Raw genomic sequence first — 19,563 nt, 5'->3', positions numbered from 1 at the left:
ACACACACACTAAACCCTGGGACACACTCACGTACACACACACACACCCACACACTAAACCCTGGGACACACTCACGTACACACACACACACACACACACACCCACACACTAAACCCTGGGACACACTCACGTACACACACACACACCCACACACTAAACCCTGGGACACACTCACGTACACACACACACACACACACACACTAAACCCTGGGACACACACACTAAATCTTGGGACACACACACACTTAACCCTGACACACACACACACACACTAAACCCTGGGACACACACACACACCCACACACTAAACCCTGACACACACAAACACACTAAACCCTGGGACACACACACTAAATCTTGGGACACACACACACACACACACACTAAACCCTGACACACACACACACACACACACACACACAAACACTAAATCCTGACACACACACACACACACACACTAAACCCTGGGACACACACACACCCACACACTAAACCCTGGGACACGCACACACACTAAACCCTGACACACACACGCACACACTAAACCCTGACACTAAACCTTGTGTTGCTAGCATGATTAGCATGTTGTGAACATGTTAATATTAAATTTTATTAGCATGATTAGTATGTTGTTAACATATTGCTAGCATTTTTCTAACATTGCTAGCATGTTGCTAACATGATTTACCACATTGTTAACATTTTAATAGCATTTTGACATGTTTGCTAAGACAATTAACATGTTGCTTGCATGATTAGCATGTTTTGCTAACATGTTGATAGTGTGTTGCTTTTAGGATTAGCATTTTTAGCATGTTGTTAACATGATTCACGTATTGTTATCATGATTAGCATGCTCCAAAACAATGACACAATTCACATTTAGAAGATATAAAAGATATTTATAGATATTTGATATAAAGTTAGATGTGACCTTTGCTTCTTATCTGACCCGGGTCGCCCCCCCTTCATCAGCACACACACTCAGAACGGGGATGATATAGAGTGTGTTCTCCTGCACACAGAGCAGTAGAAGAGAGAAACAGAGTTCGGGGACGACACCGCTCCATCCACAGCCGTTATCTCTGGCTCTGCGGCTCTCAACACAACTAACATTACTCACTTATTCACATTATATGTTGAACTTAACAAAACAGCAAACACAAGTTAAACTTCTGAAACGTGATCATTTCTATAGGAAACTTACATACTTTTAAACAATTCAATGTTGTCTTTTCCTTCTGTCTTTTATTAAACATATTGTGATCGTATAAAACCTTTCCAACATCAATTAAGAACGACATGAAAAGATACGTATAATACACCGAATATGAGAGGGATTACACATCGTTCACTTTATGTTACTCTTAAATGTAGAATGAAATTAATGGAAATAACATTGTTAGTAAAACCATGAATTAAGTGTGTTACAAAACCTAGTTTGCACAAATTATTTACTAAACAATACAGAGTAAATTCTTAAAGGGCACCTATTATGACATTTAAAATGTTCCTAATGTTGTTGTGGGAGTCCCCAACAACAGTTTTACATGCATGCAATGACAAAAAACACTTTTGTTGTCGTATAATATGCATTTATTTTTACCTGATTTGCTCACTGACTCCCAAATGAATCGTTCAACGACTCGTTTTTCCAAACCCCTCCTCTGCGCGACGCTAATCTGCGTTGATTGGTCAGATGACCCAGCAGTGTTTACAGAGATAATACTTATTTTTAACACGGAGTACAATGATGCTTTTATCAATTAAATTGTGTTATAATAATGATTATAGTCCACTGCTTTATAGTTTGTAGTAAAAAACGAAAAATAAGATAAAGAATTGAATGTTATGTTAGCAAACATAGCCCAGAGTTCATATTGTAAAAGCACAATCAGTCTTTGTTTGCATTAGCCCGATGCATAAACATAACGTTTTTACAAAAAAAAAAAATGCAGTTACGTTACTACGAGGTATTACTCTATTCTTTAGACAACTCCGAAAACAACGACAAACACTTCACATATCTCAATACAATTGCCATTGAAGACCTAGAAGCTAAACGGTGCTTACACAACAAACAAAATAATTATTAAGCATGCTACATAAAATATAAAAGCAAAAATTATTAATAACACTTACAGGTTGTGATACGGAGGAGGAAGCTGATGCAAATACACTTGGAACTGAACCTTCCTTCAATATCAGTCGGCTCGCGAATCCAAGTTTGATTGCATTTAAGTTGGTAAAGCAATCGTCTTCAAAATGGCGTGAACAAAGCACAAGGCTCGGACTATACTTCTGTGGTATAGTGAATTGTAGCCACTTAGTCTTCAAATGCTCCTCCTTGGGCAGATGAAAAAAGTTGGCTTTTGAGTCGCACTTCAGAACACAGCGTCTGGTCGCCCTGATATTTTCCCTGGCCTTGGAGCGCAATAAGTGGGCGAATCGTATTCAAATAACTTGACAAGTTGACGTCATCTAGTCAGAGAAAAAGCTTCGGTCTTCTAACGATTCATAAAAATGACTCCGAGTCGACTCTTACTTTTGAAAGACAATAACTTTATATACGATGCACTTTCATATTTCAAACTTTGCAGGATGTTTTTGTTCACTTAGATCTATGTTACACACTACATGAAAGGTAAATTTCAAAATTCCATAATATGTGCCCTTTAACCCCCTGGGGTCTGAGGGGTTTTTGGGGCCCTTGAGAGGTTTTGACATGCCCTGACATTTGTGCTTATCTCAGCTACTTACAACATACCTTTGGCCAACACATAATTATGCTGTATTTCAGCACAAACTCTGCTACAATAATATGTGAGAAAAATGGAAGTTATATGTTTGCATTTTATAGAAAAAAAATATTATGCGTGGTTAGTAAGTTTTGGGAAAAAATGTGTCACTGCAATGAGCTCATATAACTCATACTGAATAGTTTGGCACAAGACTTTTGAGTTACCATTCTTGTAGGCTAGAATGTTTACTACAAAATGATGTGAAAATTATTCTGATCACTCTTTCACAAAACAACAATATAATGATTTAAACTTTGCAAGTCAGTTTTTGTGCCAGTACTGCTTTATGCGTAGGGGTGTTGATGGCCATGAATATGAATGAGGGGAGACAATAGACACTCCCCCAATGGCTAATGCCCCATCACGGTGCTGTGAGGCAGAGAGGAGAATCTGAGAATGAGAGGAGAATCAAAGGTTTTGTTTTTTAATCTGTTTTTATTGTAATTCCTCTATGTGGAGGAACTAAATGTTGTGCCTCACAAGACCACAGTGCTACCGCACATATATAAACATATAGTACCAGTCAAACGTTTAGACACATTACCATTTTTAATATTTTTAATATTTTTGGAAGATGATTGCATTTATTTGATAAAAAATACAGAAACAACAGTAATATTGTGAAATATTATTACAATTTAAAATAATGATTTTCTATTTTAATATACTTTAAAATATAATTTATTTCTTTGATCAAAGCTGAATTTTCAGCATCCTTACTCCAGTCTTCAGTGTCACATGATCCTTCAGAAATCATTCTAATATCATGATTTGATAATCAGGTATTATCAATGTTGGAAACCGTTGTGCTGCTTAATATTTTTATAAACTGTGATATTTTTTTCAGGATTCACTGATTAAAAAGAAAAGCATTTATTCAAAATAGAAATCTTTCCTAACAATATAACTTAACACATCCTTTAAAAAAAAGAAAGAAAGGTAGTGTATACTGTTACAAACAGACTCATGGGCGAATGTGAGTAAACAGAGGTCACTTGCGGTCCAGTTTCCCGGGCAGGAATCACGCAGTCTGTGCAACCATGTCAACATCAGTCTCGGTTTACCATGACAGGGTGGACTTGGACCTGTTGCTTGTTTGCCATGGCTCTCTTCGGGACCGGTGCTTGGACATGTTCCTTGTCACATCTGTTGATAACACAATCAAAGAAACTGTATTATTATCGCTATCAATCACTATGGCCATGGATTAAGAAAAAGACAACCGATTTTGTAATTTCACACAAGAATAGGTAGGCCCTACTTGTATATTATGACGAGTATATTATGTATATTGTAAACACAATTACATTTCATCAGTAAAATATTACGTCTGTGCACTTACCATCATTCTCGATTGAGAACTGAACGACACCTGCGTGTCCCTCTGCTGTGCTGAAGGAGAGTGTGATGCAAACACATTCCTAAAAAAATAAAAACAACTGTGTTAGCATACATTACCCAAAGATGGGCGATTAATGGGTATGGACGCACAATGCATGTAGTCTATATATCTGTTGATGGGCCATAGGACGGAGAAATATCTATTTATGGGCCATAGATCGCGAGCTGTTGATGGCCATTATCTACCAACGCATTTAGAGCATTTCAAACATTTACACCTGCATTCACAATCATCTGTGGCAATATTTTAGCGTGTGTCATAGGCTAACCAAAACCGAACATTTATATATAAAAATATGTCTAGTATTTAGACAGTATCACATTTTACCGGAGGCTGAAATATATTTGCACGAAATCATATTTACACCTAAGCAGATATTCGCAAAAGTCAGTATTTTTAGCATGATAATCAGTGTCATAAGCTAATCAAAATGGATTGAAATATAATACAAATATGTTTAGAGAGTAATATCACATTGAAACACGACCATATACGAATGTTAGGGATATTGTAAGGCAATCTTTCCTGTAAGATGTCAAAAGCTAACCAAAACTAAGCAAAATATAGTCTGAAAACTCACATGAGTTCTATATAATCAGAAAATAATTATATAAACACTAAACAACTTACTCTAACTTGTATCCTCTGTGGGATCAATTCGCTCTTGAAAATGCAGCCGTTCTCCGTCTGAGATGCAACCGTTTCTCTGAGGAAAAGGTGAATTCTTCCTCGCTGTCCATAATCATCTGGAGGACGACTTTACCGGAGAAGCGTGCCATCCTCAAAACGCGATGAACTATCCGTGAATCTGACAAAAGAAACTGCGTGTTTTCATGGCAGTGATCGGAGGGCGTGTGCGATGCGTATAGATCACCTCAACTATTAGCATGTGAATAGCGCCGGGGGGCGTGGCGGCATCAGCTCATTAAAAATAATGAAGAGAGAACAAAAAACTGCGCCTCTCCTTGGTTTCAAACGGATTACATAAACTAAGAATGTGTTTTTTAATATAAATTACTTAATTGAAAAGAAGAGAATTCTAGCTTCATAAAGACAAATCTCTCGTTACTGAGTGACAAGTATTCGCTGAGTTACAGTTCATTTTCGGACGCGTTTCAGAATGGACTTCCCTGACAGAGAGAAGGCAGAACTCGCATCATGTTTATTTTTCTTTATTTGGCGAAAGACACAACACTTTGTTTTTATTGTGAGTATACACAAAAAAAATAGAAACTTAACTGGATCGAATGATTTAAAACACTTAAATGTAAGATCAAAACCAACAAAGTATTTTGAATATCTTTTGCACTGATAAGAAAAAAAACGAGCAGATCACGCCGGCGTGATTGCCGACCCCAGGGGGTTAAACACAGAAAAACAATCGCCTGCACACAGAGCAGTAGAAGAGAGAAAGAGAGAGTTCGGGGACGACACCGCTCGATCTATTCTAAACATATTTCATCTCGTTAGGAAGCACAAGGAAAGATCACAGAGTGATGAAAACAGAAGTAAAGCTGTCAAAATACCGGTAAATATGAACAGAATCCACTCTAAAAATCAATCAGTGTCTATTGTGTGCAATCCTTTATATACAGTGTCTAACATTTGGTCAGAAAATATATATTTGTAACACTTTATATTATATACTCTGTGACAAAACTCAGAGCTTTTTGAGTTTATACTGTGTGTTTCTACAAATAAAATGGTTAATCTATGAATGAGAAACTGTATTTGCTGTGAAATAAAAGGTGTTTCACTGCCGCCTCATCAGGTCTGTCAGAGGATCGCTGAAATCTAAATGAAGTCTTAATTTATAATATATAATGAAGTCCCTGTATCTTCAGTCTCTGTTGATTCTGTTGACTGAGTCTCTGTAGTGGATCCTTATTCTCCATCAGATGATCATCAGAAGATCAGAACGTCCTCTAATAACCTAAAATACAACACACAGTCACATGAGATATTACATCTGTTCATAAGGAAACTAACTAGATCATCTATATTAATTAATTCTCAAACATGATAATGTATCTTCTATCTGATGCTCAGTCACTTCACAGAATCAAAAGCACATGAAAGGTCACTTTCACACACCGGACGGCTGATACAGAACCAGCAGAACTGATCATTACTCACTACACATTTAATATCAGTTAATAACAAACACCCCAAATCTCAGATCATCACACACATCAGCCGGACACACAGAAAAAGCGGCACAGAAAACAAAGTGTTATGAAATTAATTTAAAAATAATTAAATATTTAAAGAATTAAAACTTGAGAGGTCGAAAGGTTTTTTTTCTTTTTCTTTTCCAAAGAGCCAGAAAGAACAATACTACCGTTAGCGTGTCCGGCAGGTTGTGTGTGTGTGTGTGTGTGTATCGTCCTCAAGAAGATGATGTTTGGAATATAATATAACACAGTGAATAAGCATTAGCGTATCTGAGAGAAATGTAGCGGCATTGATCTGCCAGTCTCTTCACAGGAAGATTACACACGGCGAGACTCTGTTATTTTGGTGCTTTGATTCACGATGTGAGTTCAGGACACTTTTACTTTATTGGCCCTTGTTGGCTGACATTTTTTAATTTGGCTAAAACAATATGGAGCTAGGCCGATATGTTTAGTCTTCCGCTTCTTGGTTTGTCTTGTGTGGCTCAGAAATGGGTTGAACACTGTTCATGCGTCTTCTTTAGTCTGTTGGCTATTTAGGTGTTCTCCTGGCACACGTCACTTACACACTTTGCACTGACTGCGGAGTCTTGTGTAGACGGTTTACATATATGTGTCCATATGTACATTTTATGTACTGGTGTTATTGGTGAATATATATTTCTAAAATTGTATGATGTTTTTGTTGAGTTATCATTACACAATACATTTTTCTGAACTTTTTTAATCTTACCCCTGACAAATAACCCAAATTACAAAAAAAAGACTAAAACTAATAAAAACTAAACTAAAACTAAGCATTTTCAAAAACTAAAAGCTAAACTAAACTAGCAAACCCACTTTAAAAACTAATTAAAACTAAACTGAATTTGAAAACAAAAGGTCATAACAAAATAAAAACGAATAAAAAATGCACACACACACACACAGTTACTGAACCTGAACCTTTACTTTATTTCTAGCGAGTAAAACAGCCATTTGAACTTTAAATGAAAATTGTTAAAAACTATTCTTACTCTAGTGTCTCCAGTTTATAATGTGGATCATCCTTCAGATCCTCCAGCAGCTTCACTCCTGAGTCTCCTAGATTATTCCCAGACAGATCCAGTTTTCTCAGGTGTGAGGGGTTTGATCTCAGAGCTGAAGCCAGAGCAGCACAACCTTCATCTGTCACACCACACTTCCACAACCTGTAGAGAACAATGACACACATTAAGCCCATATCCAGAGATAAACATTACACTTACAAAATAAATAACATAATGCTGTCAATATTAAATATAAACAAATACTCATTAGTTCATGTTTTTAAATTACATCAGGTATGATTAAATATACAGTTTGTACAGTATAAAAATCAAACATAAAACATGGAAACCTAATGTGTGTGTGTGTGTGTGTTTTTTTTAATGTATTTGTAAACATTTTAAAGAACTTGTGTGTGTGTGTTAGGACTGGGAAAAAAATTTAATTCGCAATATTTTGGATATATTTGTTTTTATTCCAGAATCGATATTGATTTAAATTAAATTGCTTAATCAATACTTTCATCTCCACACACACACCTTAATCTCCTGTTTAGCAGACACTCACTCATATTCCTCAATCACTATTAAATGTAATGAATGTCACTGATCTCCACTCAGTTCTGCTGGAACACACTCACTCCACACTACATCTTGTGAAAGTGACTGACAGCTGTTGTGATATTTAAAGAGATGAATCTCTACATATGGGGAATCTGCAGCTTTAGAGAGAGAGAGAGAGAGAGAGAGAGAGAGGGAGAGAGAGAGGGGGGAGAGAGAGAGAGAGAGAGAGAGAGAGAGAGAGAGAGAGAGGGAGAGAGAGGGAGAGAGGGAGAGAGAGAGGGAGAGAGAGTGTGTGTGTGTGAGAGAGTTTAATGTATTTGTAAACATTTTTAGGAACTCTTAATATTAATGTAATTAATGTCAAATAAATGCTGTATTAAAGCACTAATCTAAAGTGAGAACTATTTACGGTTAATACGTTGTTAACACAGCATTATCTAACTCTTTACATAACAGATAATTAAACAATAACAATTTGTTAATTACAGTGACAATGAATGAAGAACTCACTATTTGTATATAGTCTCTTAATATATTAACTACAGCTTATATACTATTATATACTATTCATTAACTATAAACTAATGTATAATATAACTCCTTTTGTATGTGATGGAGTGATTCTTCTTTTTCAAAAATAACACAAAATAAAGTAAAGATGAATTTGACTGATAGCATTATTATTATTATTTTCAATATTTCCATAGATATGGTGATATATTGTTATCGTGTGTTATTCTGGCCATGATAATCATGTAGTGATAAATCTGATATGGTGGCGGTCCTGGTTCAGGAGAAACACACACACACACTTCCCTCTGTTCAGCGGCACACACACATTGTGAGGAAATGCTCAAGGGTCTGTTTGCACAAGCATTACAAGGCAAGTTGATTTACACCAAACAGTTGAGCTTTAAAACCCCTCTTCACTGTATCCTGCATCTGTTGTCTGGTTTGTAGTTTATCTGGTTTATTTATCTGTTAGTTTCACTTTCTTTTGGGGGATAATAATATATGAAGATGTAAATGTTAATGTCGAGCAGGAATCTGTCTCTGAACCGCCGGATGGGGCTTACGCCAAAGATATATTGTGTACACTATCTACATATTAATCCTTATTCACTCCGAGTCTTTATGGTGGAGATGATCTTACCACAGTTCCTCCAGTTTACAGTGAGGATTCTCCAGTCCAGCAGAGAGCAGCTTCACTCCTGAGTCTCCTAGATCATTATATGACAGATCCAGTTTTCTCAGGTGTGAGGGGTTTGATCTCAGAGCTGAAGCCAGAGCAGCACAACCTTCATCTGTGATACCACAATCCCTCAACCTGTAGAGAACAATGACACACATTAAGCCCATATCCAGAGATAAACATTACACTTACAAAATAAATAACATAATGCTGTCAATATTAAATATATACAAATACTCATTAGTTCATGTTGTTAAATTACATTAGTTAGGAATAAATACACCGTTTGTACAGTATAAAAATAATTATTTCTTACATCATGGGTAAGTAAATAACCTCATAAAATGAATACACCATGTTTCTGTAACCAAGAAGTTTGTACACTTCTTTTATTAATCCATTGTCGAGACACACACGCAGCCAGAGAGAGAATATGGTAGACAGTAGTAGTGTAGATATACCGTTGAAATATACATCCTCTCTTCAAATTTATTAAATCTATTCTCCCTGTACTACTCCACTTCAAAGATTAATTTGACATCATCCATTTTCACTTATCAACTCCTGCTTGCCTCTCTCTCTCGCTGTTTCCCTGTTTGTTTGTTTGTGTGTTCTCGCGGTATTTTATTTGAAAATTGAAGCGGATCACTCGCGGCTCGCACAAAAAATAGACCAGACGCCGAAACTGGCGCTTCACGGCGCGTGAAGACGCCATAGGTTAACATGGGCGCCGAAAGGAAGCGGCCTCCGTTCCGCACCGCTTCCGCGCCGCTTCTGCGTCCGGTGTGAACCCAGCGTAAGGATGCATATAAGTCTTTTATTCAGCCCCCAGTGGGGTCGGCGGATCATAATACTGTCCTACTTGTCCCTGTATATAAAACTCTTTTAAGAAGAGTACGGCCACAGATTAAGAACATCAGCTTGTGGTCTGAGGAGTCTACTGCATCTTTGCAGGGATGTCTGGAGTGTATGGACTGGGATGTTTTTTATGACTCTTGCTCGAGTATAGATGAACTTACAGATGTCACTAGTAACTATATCTCCTTCTGTGAAGAGATGCTTATCCCCGCAAGTCTGTTAAAATTTTCCCAAACAATAAGACATGGTTCACAAATTCCCTCAAAGCACTTATGTACGAGAGATGTAAAGCATTTCATGAGGGTAACTTGGCTAAAAAACTTGAACTGCAAAAGGAAATAAAAACAGAAGTGAGAAAAGCAAAGGTAAATTACAAAATAAAGCTTGAGAAAGAGTTGAGTATGAACAACTTGGGGTCTGTTTGGAAGGGGATGACGCTTATAACTGGAACTAAGGGGGTGTGAGATCAAGAAAGTTCAATTACCAGAGTATGACTCTAGTAGTCAGCTGGCAGAGGACTTAAATAAGTTTTATTTACGATTTGATTCTATGAAATCTAAAATGAGTTATGGTTGTGCTTATAACTTCTTTGATGAATTGTCTGTAATGAAAGTCTTCAAGGGTTGTAATGTTAGAAAAAGCCCTGGTCCAGATAAAATCGGAGGGTGTTTAATTAAGGTCTGTGCAGAACAATTGGCGCCAGTGTTTTGTAACATCTTTCAAAGATCAATTGCCCTCCAGTAGACATGTGCCGATTTTCGGTAATTCGATAAATCACGATAATGAATATACACGATATTGTTATCATGGGCACTTCAAAATACCGTAAAAAATAATAGATCCGAATTTTTATTTTTAGAACGTGCATTATAGCTTATTTTCCATCAACCGCTTGAACAAACACTGCGTATATGCTGCGCAGAACACGTGAGCGCACCCGGATGTAAACAGTGTTCACGTCACATGTAGAATCACACTGCACGCAGTGCGTGCCACGGCCACTGACGCCGCATTCAAATTCTCACATGAAGAAGAAGAATGGCGTAAGGAGGAACACTGCCGACAATTTATCCCCCTTCAAAAAGGGTAAAGTCAGATGTTTGGAAATATTTTGGGTTCAAAAAAAATGCAGAGGGATTGCTGATCGAAGACAGTTTCCCTTTGTGTAAGACATGTGGACGGAAAGTGGCTGCAAAACAAGGGAACACGTCTAACATGTTCGCTCATATTCGTGACAACCATCCACTGCAATTCAGGGAGATAAAGGTAAGACACTTTATTTCTCATGTTGATAAAACAACTATTTGAAACACCTCAGCGTTCAAAGCTCAAGCCAGAAAAAGTGAACATGCTCACATTTTTGCACTTTAATCTTGAGGAGTAAAATATGCCAGGTAGCTCAACACAACTTTATAGTTGTGTATCATTTTGTTTTCGCAAATGTTGTTCTTTTGCAGTTTGCACATTATTCATTTTGATATAATTGTTCAGTTTACTTATATATTTTATATTGTTTTACTTATATTTATTTGTTTTTAAATATTTGAGGTAATTTTAGTTAATTAAAAAGTTATTAAAGTTACTAAAAGGACAAAACTGAAGTTTGTTTCTTTTTTTAACCTGTTTCTCTTGTAAAATTACAATATCGTTATAATACCGTATACCGTGATAAATGCTCTCTCAATTAAATCGCAGCATGAAAAAGTGATACCGGCACATGCCTACCCTCCAGATAGTTCCAAAACTTTGGAAGGAAGCCACTGTAGTGGCAGTGCCGAAAACTACACATGCTGTAACATTAAATGATCTTAGGCCGATAGCATTAACATCCCTTATAATGAAATGCTTTGAGAAATTAGTAAAAGAAGAATTATTAGACAAAACTAAGGGTTTGTTAGACCCTCTTCAGTTCGCATATAGAACAAAGCGAGGTGTCGAAGATGCAACAGCAACTCTACTAAACATGGTATTGCAGCACCTGGAGGGTAGTAAGACTCATGCAAAGCTCTTATTTATTGACTTCTCATCTGCTTTTAATTCTCTACAACCCCATATTTTAGCAGATAAGTTAATTACTAATTTTAGTCTTGATCTTAACTTGGTAGGTTGGGTCTTAGATTGTTTTACTGAACGAACTCAGAGAGTGAGAGTAAATGGCAGTCTTTCAGCCCCCCTGACAACATCTACAGGTTCTCCTCAGGGATGTGTTTTGTCTCCCTTATTGTATATTTTATATACAAATGATTGTCTAAGTAAACATAAAAATAGGTACTTTTTCAAATTTGCAGACGACCCAGTTATTGTAAGTCTTCTAGACGAAAATGAAACGTGCCATGGTCCAGTGGTTGATGATTTTGTGAAGTGGTGTGATGATACCTGTTTGCTGATTAATGTATCTAAGACAAAAGAGTATTGATTTTAGAATACAAACACATCCTTCCCAAGACACATTTGTTAAGAACAATAAGGTTGAATGTGTGGATAGTTATAAATATCTCGGAACAATTATTGATAAAAAATTGAGGTTTGATTTGAACACAGAGGCAGCAGCGGGACAGCAGCGCCTTTACTGTATTAGAAAATTAAGATCATTTAACAGACAAAACTCTGATGGAATTATTCTACAAGTCTTATATAGAGCCAGTGTTGTCCTTTTCCATTATCTGCTGGTTTGGAAATCTTAGTGTGAAATACAAAAATGCACTAAAAACATTAGTCAAAAACAGTGGGAAGATTATAGTAGGGCTGCACAATTAATCAAATTTTAATTACGATTTTGGCTTCCCACGATCAAATTCGTGTGATCGTGCTATATTTTAAATGCGTCATTCTGTTCATAGAACGCTCCATATGAAAGTTTTTTTTTTTTTTTGCAAAGCCAATCTAGCGCTGGCTCCATGACGAGCCAATAATCAGAGTTGTTCCCTGATCCGCACTTTATGTTTTGCCGGACTGGACAAAAGCAAAGCGAACTGGGCGAGATGAGACAGAGTGTGTCTGCGCGCGAGCAATAGTTCGCGAGAGAGACCGAGTGTGTCTGCGCGCGAGCGATAGTTCGCGAGAGAGACCGAGTGTGTCTGCGCGCGAGTGATAGTGCGCGAGAGAGACCAAGTGTGTCTGCGCGCGAGCGATAGTGCGCGAGAGAGACCGAGTGTGTCTACGCGCGAGCAATAGTGCGCGAGAGAGATCGAGTGTGTCTGGGCGCGAGCAATAGTGCGCGAGAGAGAGGCCGAGTGTGTCTGCGCGCGAGCAATAGTGCGTGAGAGAGACCGAGTGTGTCTGCGCGCGAGCAATAGTGCGTGAGAGAGACCGAGTGTGTCTGCGCGCGAGCAATAGTGAGCGAGAGAGACCGAGTGTGTCTGCGCGCGAGCAATAGTGCGCGAGAGAGACCGAGTGGGTCTGCGCGCGAGCAATAGTGCGCGAGAGAGACCGAGTGTGTCTGCGCGCGAGCAATAGTGCGCGAGAGAGACCGAGTGTGTCTGCGCGCGAGCGATAGTGCGCGAGAGAGACAGAGTGTGTCTGGGCGCGAGCGATAGTGCGCGAGAGAGACCGAGTGTGTCTGGGCGCGAGCGATAGTGCGCGAGAGAGACCGAGTGTGTCTGGGCGCAAGCAATAGTGCGCGAGAGAGACCGAATGTGTCTGGGCGCGAGCAATAGTGCGTGAGAGAGACCGAGTGTGTCTGGGCGCAAGCAATAGTGCGCGAGAGAGACCGAGTGTGTCTGGGCGCGAGCAATAGTGCGTGAGAGAGACTGAGTGTGTCTGCGCGCGAGCAATAGTGCGTGAGAGAGACCGAGTGTGTCTGGGCGTGAGCAATAGTGCGTGAGAGAGACCGAGTGTGTCTGCGCGCGAGCAATAGTGCGTGAGAGAGACCGAGTGTGTCTGGGCGTGAGCAATAGTGCGCGAGAGAGACCGAGTGTGTCTGGGCGCGAGCAATAGTGCGCGAGAGAGACCGAGTGTGTCTGGGCGTGAGCAATAGTGCGCGAGAGAGATCGAGTGTGTCTGGGCGCGAGCGATAGTGCGCGAGAGAGACCGAGTGTGTCTGGGCGCGAGCGATAGTGCGCGAGAGAGACCGAGTGTGTCTGGGCGCAAGCAATAGTGCGCGAGAGAGACCGAATGTGTCTGGGCGCGAGCGAGTGTGTCTGGGCGCGAGCGATAGTGCGCGAGAGAGACCGAGTGTGTCTGGGCGCGAGCGATAGTGCGCGAGAGAGACCGAGTGTGTCTGGGCGCAAGCAATAGTGCGCGAGAGAGACCGAATGTGTCTGGGCGCGAGCAATAGTGCGTGAGAGAGACCGAGTGTGTCTGGGCGCAAGCAATAGTGCGCGAGAGAGACCGAGTGTGTCTGGGCGCGAGCAATAGTGTGTGAGAGAGACCGAGTGTGTCTGCGCGCGAGCAATAGTGCGTGAGAGAGACCGAGTGTGTCTGGGCGTGAGCAATAGTGCGTGAGAGAGACCGAGTGTGTCTGCGCGCGAGCAATAGTGTGTGAGAGAGACCGAGTGTGTCTGGGCGCGAGCAATAGTGCGCCAGAGAGACCGAGTGTGTCTACGCGCGAGCAATAGTGTGCCAGAGAGACCGAGTGTGTCTGGGCGCAAGCAATAGTGCGCCAGAGAGACCGAGTGTGTCTGGGCGCGAGCAATAGTGCGCAAGAGAGACTTCAAATAACAATGACAGAATTTTATTCACTGACATCTGTGATAGGAACATCATATGTGGGTGGCACTTCACTCACTTCCTCTGGGGCCCCATCTCGAAAGAAGACCAGAAAAGGTCATAATAAGAAAACTACAGCCCACTATGTGACAACCAAAGTAGGAGAATTATCTGGTCTGTTAAGGCAGTGGTTCCCCCTTTTGACATTTTCGGACATGACCATTGACTCCAATGTTAAATGGGTCCATGGCCAATTCTTTTATAGTCAAAAACTCGAGAGAGGAACCATTGTCAAAAAAATGTTGTCCACCACTCTTGTTCATCCAAAACAAACTACAATATAGACTCAAGGTGTTAAATACCGGAATTATCCTTTAACAGAATAATGCGTCTTTCGGAAGAACATTGTAGCCGGAACTACTTCTCTCTGTGTACGTCTATGACGAGTCACGCAGGTCCTGGGCTACTCCGCAGCGGCAGCGATCCGAACCCGTGTAAAATAGTCTCAATGTAAACACTTATTATAGGAGTACCATAGTGGCTCAGGATAAGACAAAAACACGGATTGGAAAATGGATTCATGATGAACTCGCTCATTATATAAATTTTGTAAATTTTTAACAGAAAAAAGTTAAGGACTTTTATTTCATTCTCATTGCTCAAAACTTTTCAAAATATGACGCGACCCCCCACAGAGCTCGCTGAGGCCCCCTTGTGGGCCGCGACACCCCTGTTGGGAACCGATGTGTTAAGGAATATAACCATCTGAAATGTCATGCTGAATAAAGAAATGACTGTGTGGAAATGTAACTGTTTGAAATGTAATGCTGAATGAAGAAATTACTGTGTAGCTCTATAGCCCTTAGTCAGGTCAACTGCCACAGCCACGCTTGCGAAAGACAGGCTACGGTTATTAGAGACCGGATGCAAACCACGGCCTCGCCTGCTACTGCTGCTAAAGACCAAGCCCACTGCTTGCAATAAGTATGCTTGCTCAAAGACAGGCACACCCTGCATATTTAGATTAAAATCTGCTGTCGCTACTTAAAACGGTTGCTGCTAACTAAAAGCATTCTGCTATTATTTGCTGAAGTACAGCCGAAAAATGGACTATAAAGGAGGAAGGATCAGACGGACTCGTCGCTCTTCCTTGCTAACAAAGATCTGGATCTCCAGCGTGCCAGATGCAAGAAGCCATAGAAGCTTAGCTAGTATCTATCTGTTAGTTAGTACTCTGTTATAATCTGTAACAAGTATTCCTTTTTCATTTGATTCTTTTAATAAATATTGTTAAACATTTATTATTATAATCATCTGACTGGACCTTGGATTTTTTGAGTACGGGTTTTTCTTCTTCTGCCTGGATCAGGGAGATCCTGCTTGAAGAGAACTACAAGAAGGGTGAGCATTCTTATGATAAAAAGAATAATCACTATGAGATTTGATTGATCATTAAACCCAGCCAAAGAGGCAGCGTATGACAGTGTATATGTATTGAGATTATATATATATGATTGTTGTATGGCGAACAAAGGTTTAAGAGTACCATAAAATGTAGACTTATAATACAGAGGGGAAATCTATTATCTTTATAATAGAATACGAATCCGTATAGACTTGTAAGGTTGGAAATAATCCAAGATTATTTCAATGCAACAAAGACATTTGCTTTTCTCTCAGACATTCCCAGCACAGCAGTGCTAAGAGTGCTATAGGCCGGTAGGCCAGGGATTTGGGACAATGGGGGAAATTGTGATGGTCTGATTGGTCAGTTTTGAATGTCTCACCTGGGGGTTGGGCACATGGTCTAGAGAGATGACAAAACAGGACGGCAAATGTTCTTCGGTCTCTTGTCTTTGGATGCCAAGCTGGGTGGAGGGAGTCTCTCTCTCTCCCTCTCTCCCTCTCTCTCTCTTTCTCTCCCTCTCTCTCTCTCTCAGGTAACATTTTACATTATGCTGGGTACAAATGGTTTAAATTCTCATTACATCATGTTGTAACTATTTAAGTGTAAACATAACCTTATTGCACATTGAACTTTAATTCATGGAGTCAGATTAAAACGAGATAATTGCATATGAGAACCTGTGTCTTATTTAACCAAAATTCCTTTAAAACGCTGGAAAGACTAGAACACGCGCTTCCTTCCCCGTGCTACTGGAAACCCCCATTGGACCAAAATAGCGCGGCTTACAGACTGATCATAATACTCTTGAGGACACGACTATAAGTGGGCTTTATAGTTACCACGGGATTATCATACTGGATAGGATGTATAATAATTTGGAATGGTATTAATCGTAAGATCCATCGCACATCGGGATCCCGCTTACATGGCTACCTTCCAAATAAATCAATAATTTGACACAAAATATTGATTTAAAAAGGAGTGTATTGATTTAAAAACGATTGTATTGCTTCCGTGTCCATGACAACGCTCTGTTTTTCATGGCAACGGTGTGTTATCAAGAAATAACAGACTGCATTCTACATTAGAATTTAACCAAGCCATGTAATAATAGGTAATAATAATTATAACAGAAGATCATATCTCTAGTCTATCCTAATAATTATTATCAATACAATGTATATAAAATATAAATACAATTTAAAATATTAATAAATTATTTATTTTTATTTATTCTGGAGATGCACTGAATTTTGGTGAATAAGAGGACCCATTTTATTTTGATGCACATATTTGTACATTAGCAGGAAATGTAGCACAATATGGATGTAAAAAGCAGTTATTAATTAGCCTATGTGACAAATCAACAAATAATCATGATAATTAATCGTGATCTCAATATTGATCAAAATAATCGTGATTATCATTTTGGCCAAAATCGTGCAGCCCTAGATTATAGGTAAAGAGCAAAGAAGCTCGACAGTTCTGTTTAACAGAAATGTTTTGAGTCGAGTCCATTCTGTGATTTCAGACAGTGGACACTTCTTATACCCAGAGTTCTCTATGTTGCCCTCAGGTCGCCGCTATAGATTACAAAAGATTAAAAATAATCGATACAAATACTCTTTTGTTCCGAGTGCAATTACACTATTAAGAGAGAGACAGAGAGAGAGAGCAGAGGAGTGTGTGTGTGTGTGTGTGTGTGTGTGTGTGTGAGTGTGTGTGTGGACAGAGAGAGAGCAGAGGAGTGTGTGTGTGTGTGTGTGTGTGTGTGTGTGTGTGTGTGTGTGTGTGTGGACAGAGAGAGAGCAGAGGAGTGTGTGTGTGTGGACAGAGAGAGAGCAGAGGAGTGTGTGTGTGTGTGTGTGGACAGAGAGAGAGCAGAGGAGTGTGTGTGTGTGTGTGTGTGTGTGTGTGTGTGTGTGTGTGTGTGTGTGTGGACAGAGAGAGAGCAGAGGAGTGTGTGTGTGTGTGTGACATGTCTGATGAAGGGCTTGGGCCCGAAACGTTACATGCGGTGAGCAATCATTAAATTTGCCTAGGAGCACTTTCTGGTGTGCGGACTCATTGTTTACCTTTACTATTACTTGTCTGCCCAGCACCCAGTTTTATTGTTTTGGATGTGCGTGCTGTACCTTTGAACTCCATTGCTCTATTTAGGCAGCGGGATGAGTAGATGTCCTTTAAGGATGGAAGGGTGCAGCCGATGATTCTCAGTGCGGTGTTTACCACTCTCTGGAGCTTCTTCCGTTCTGCCTCTGTGCAGTGAGAAAACCACACCGTAATGCAGTACGTTAGAATGCTCTCAACGGTGGAGTGGTAAAAGGTCACTAGCAGCTTCTTTCCAACGTTGTTCCTCCTGAGGACTCTCAGGAAGTGCAAACGTTGCTGTGCTTTTTTGAAGACAGCAATGGTGTTTATTTTCCAGGAGAAGTCGGCGGAGATTATGGTGCCCAAAAAGGTGAAAGCGTGGACCCTCTCCACGCAGTCTCCATTGAGTTAAAGGGGTCTCAAGTCTACCCGATGCTTTCTGAAGTCCAGGATAATTTCTTTGGTTTTTGTGGTGTTTATAGTCAGGTTGTTTGCCAGGCACCACTTGGACAGTTTCAGAACCTCGTCCCTGTAGGCTGACTCGTCACCCTCCGAGATCAACCCCACCACCGTTGTGTCATCCGCAAACTTCAGTATGGTATTACTGTTGTGGATGGGTCTGCAATCGGCAGTGTAGAGGATGTAGAGCAGCGGACTCAACACACAACCTTGCGGGGAGCCCGTGCTCACTAATCGAGTGGAGGAGAGGTTGTGTCCAAATTTTACTGACTGTGGTCTGTTTGTGAGAAAATCCTTTATCCATGAACAAGTGAGTGGGTGGAGTCCCAGATCAGACAGTTTGCTGATCAGGATGTCGGGATGATAGTGTTGAAGGCTGAGCTATAATCAATAAAGAGCATCCTGACATAGCTCTCTCTATGCTCCAGGTGGCTCAGCGCCGTGTGTCGAGTGATGGCAATGGCGTCCTCAGTTGCCCTATTTGCTTTGTAGGCGAATTGATGAGGTTCAAACGAGGGAGGGAGGCAATCTTTGATGTGACCCAAGACTAACCGTTCCAAGCATTTGGTGATGATTGGTGTAAGTGCCACTGGGCGGTAGTCGTTGAGGCTGGTTATATTTGAATTTTTGGGTACAGGGATGATAGTAGCCGACTTTAGGCAGGCTGGGATAGTAGCCTGTGCCAGGGAAAGGTTGAAGATGCTGGTGAACACCTTTGAGAGCTGGTCGGCACAGGCCTTGAGCACTTTCCCAAGTACTCCGTCCGGTCCTGCTGCTTTCCTGGGGTTCACCCTGCTGAGCACCTCTTTCACATCCTGTATCTGCACAGTCAGAGGTTGGAAACTGAAAGCTGGTTGGGGCTGAGGTGGTATGACTGCAGACTGTTGGAGTGGGGTCTCAAAGCGTGCAAAAAAGGTATTCAGTTCTTCCACTAGTGCGAT

The 19,563-nt window shown here is 40.3% G+C and overlaps 1 protein-coding gene across 1 annotated transcript in view; it reads right to left on the bottom strand.

The window, feature by feature from the left end:
* Positions 1-5,573: 5,573 nt before the first annotated feature.
* Positions 5,574-19,563, bottom strand: part of LOC306997542 (uncharacterized protein) — a 32,586-nt gene continuing 18,596 nt past the window's right edge. The window contains exons 8-13 of the mRNA XM_079610847.1: positions 19,030-19,563; positions 18,593-18,916; positions 15,984-16,054; positions 9,121-9,294; positions 7,395-7,568; positions 5,574-6,137 (exon numbers count right to left, since the gene is read on the bottom strand). The exon at positions 19,030-19,563 is cut by the window's right edge and continues 332 nt beyond it. Coding sequence (XP_079466973.1) covers positions 6,110-6,137; positions 7,395-7,568; positions 9,121-9,294; positions 15,984-16,054; positions 18,593-18,916; positions 19,030-19,563 — 1,305 coding nt within the window. The 3' untranslated portion in view covers positions 5,574-6,109. The remainder of the gene's footprint in view (positions 6,138-7,394; positions 7,569-9,120; positions 9,295-15,983; positions 16,055-18,592; positions 18,917-19,029) is intronic.

Source organism: Phoxinus phoxinus, assembly GCF_949152265.1.
Source record: "Phoxinus phoxinus genome assembly, chromosome: 4".
Taxonomy (NCBI): domain Eukaryota; kingdom Metazoa; phylum Chordata; class Actinopteri; order Cypriniformes; family Leuciscidae; genus Phoxinus; species Phoxinus phoxinus.
The sequence above is the reverse complement of the archived record's forward strand: the minus strand, read 5'-3'. Positions and strand labels throughout refer to the sequence as shown.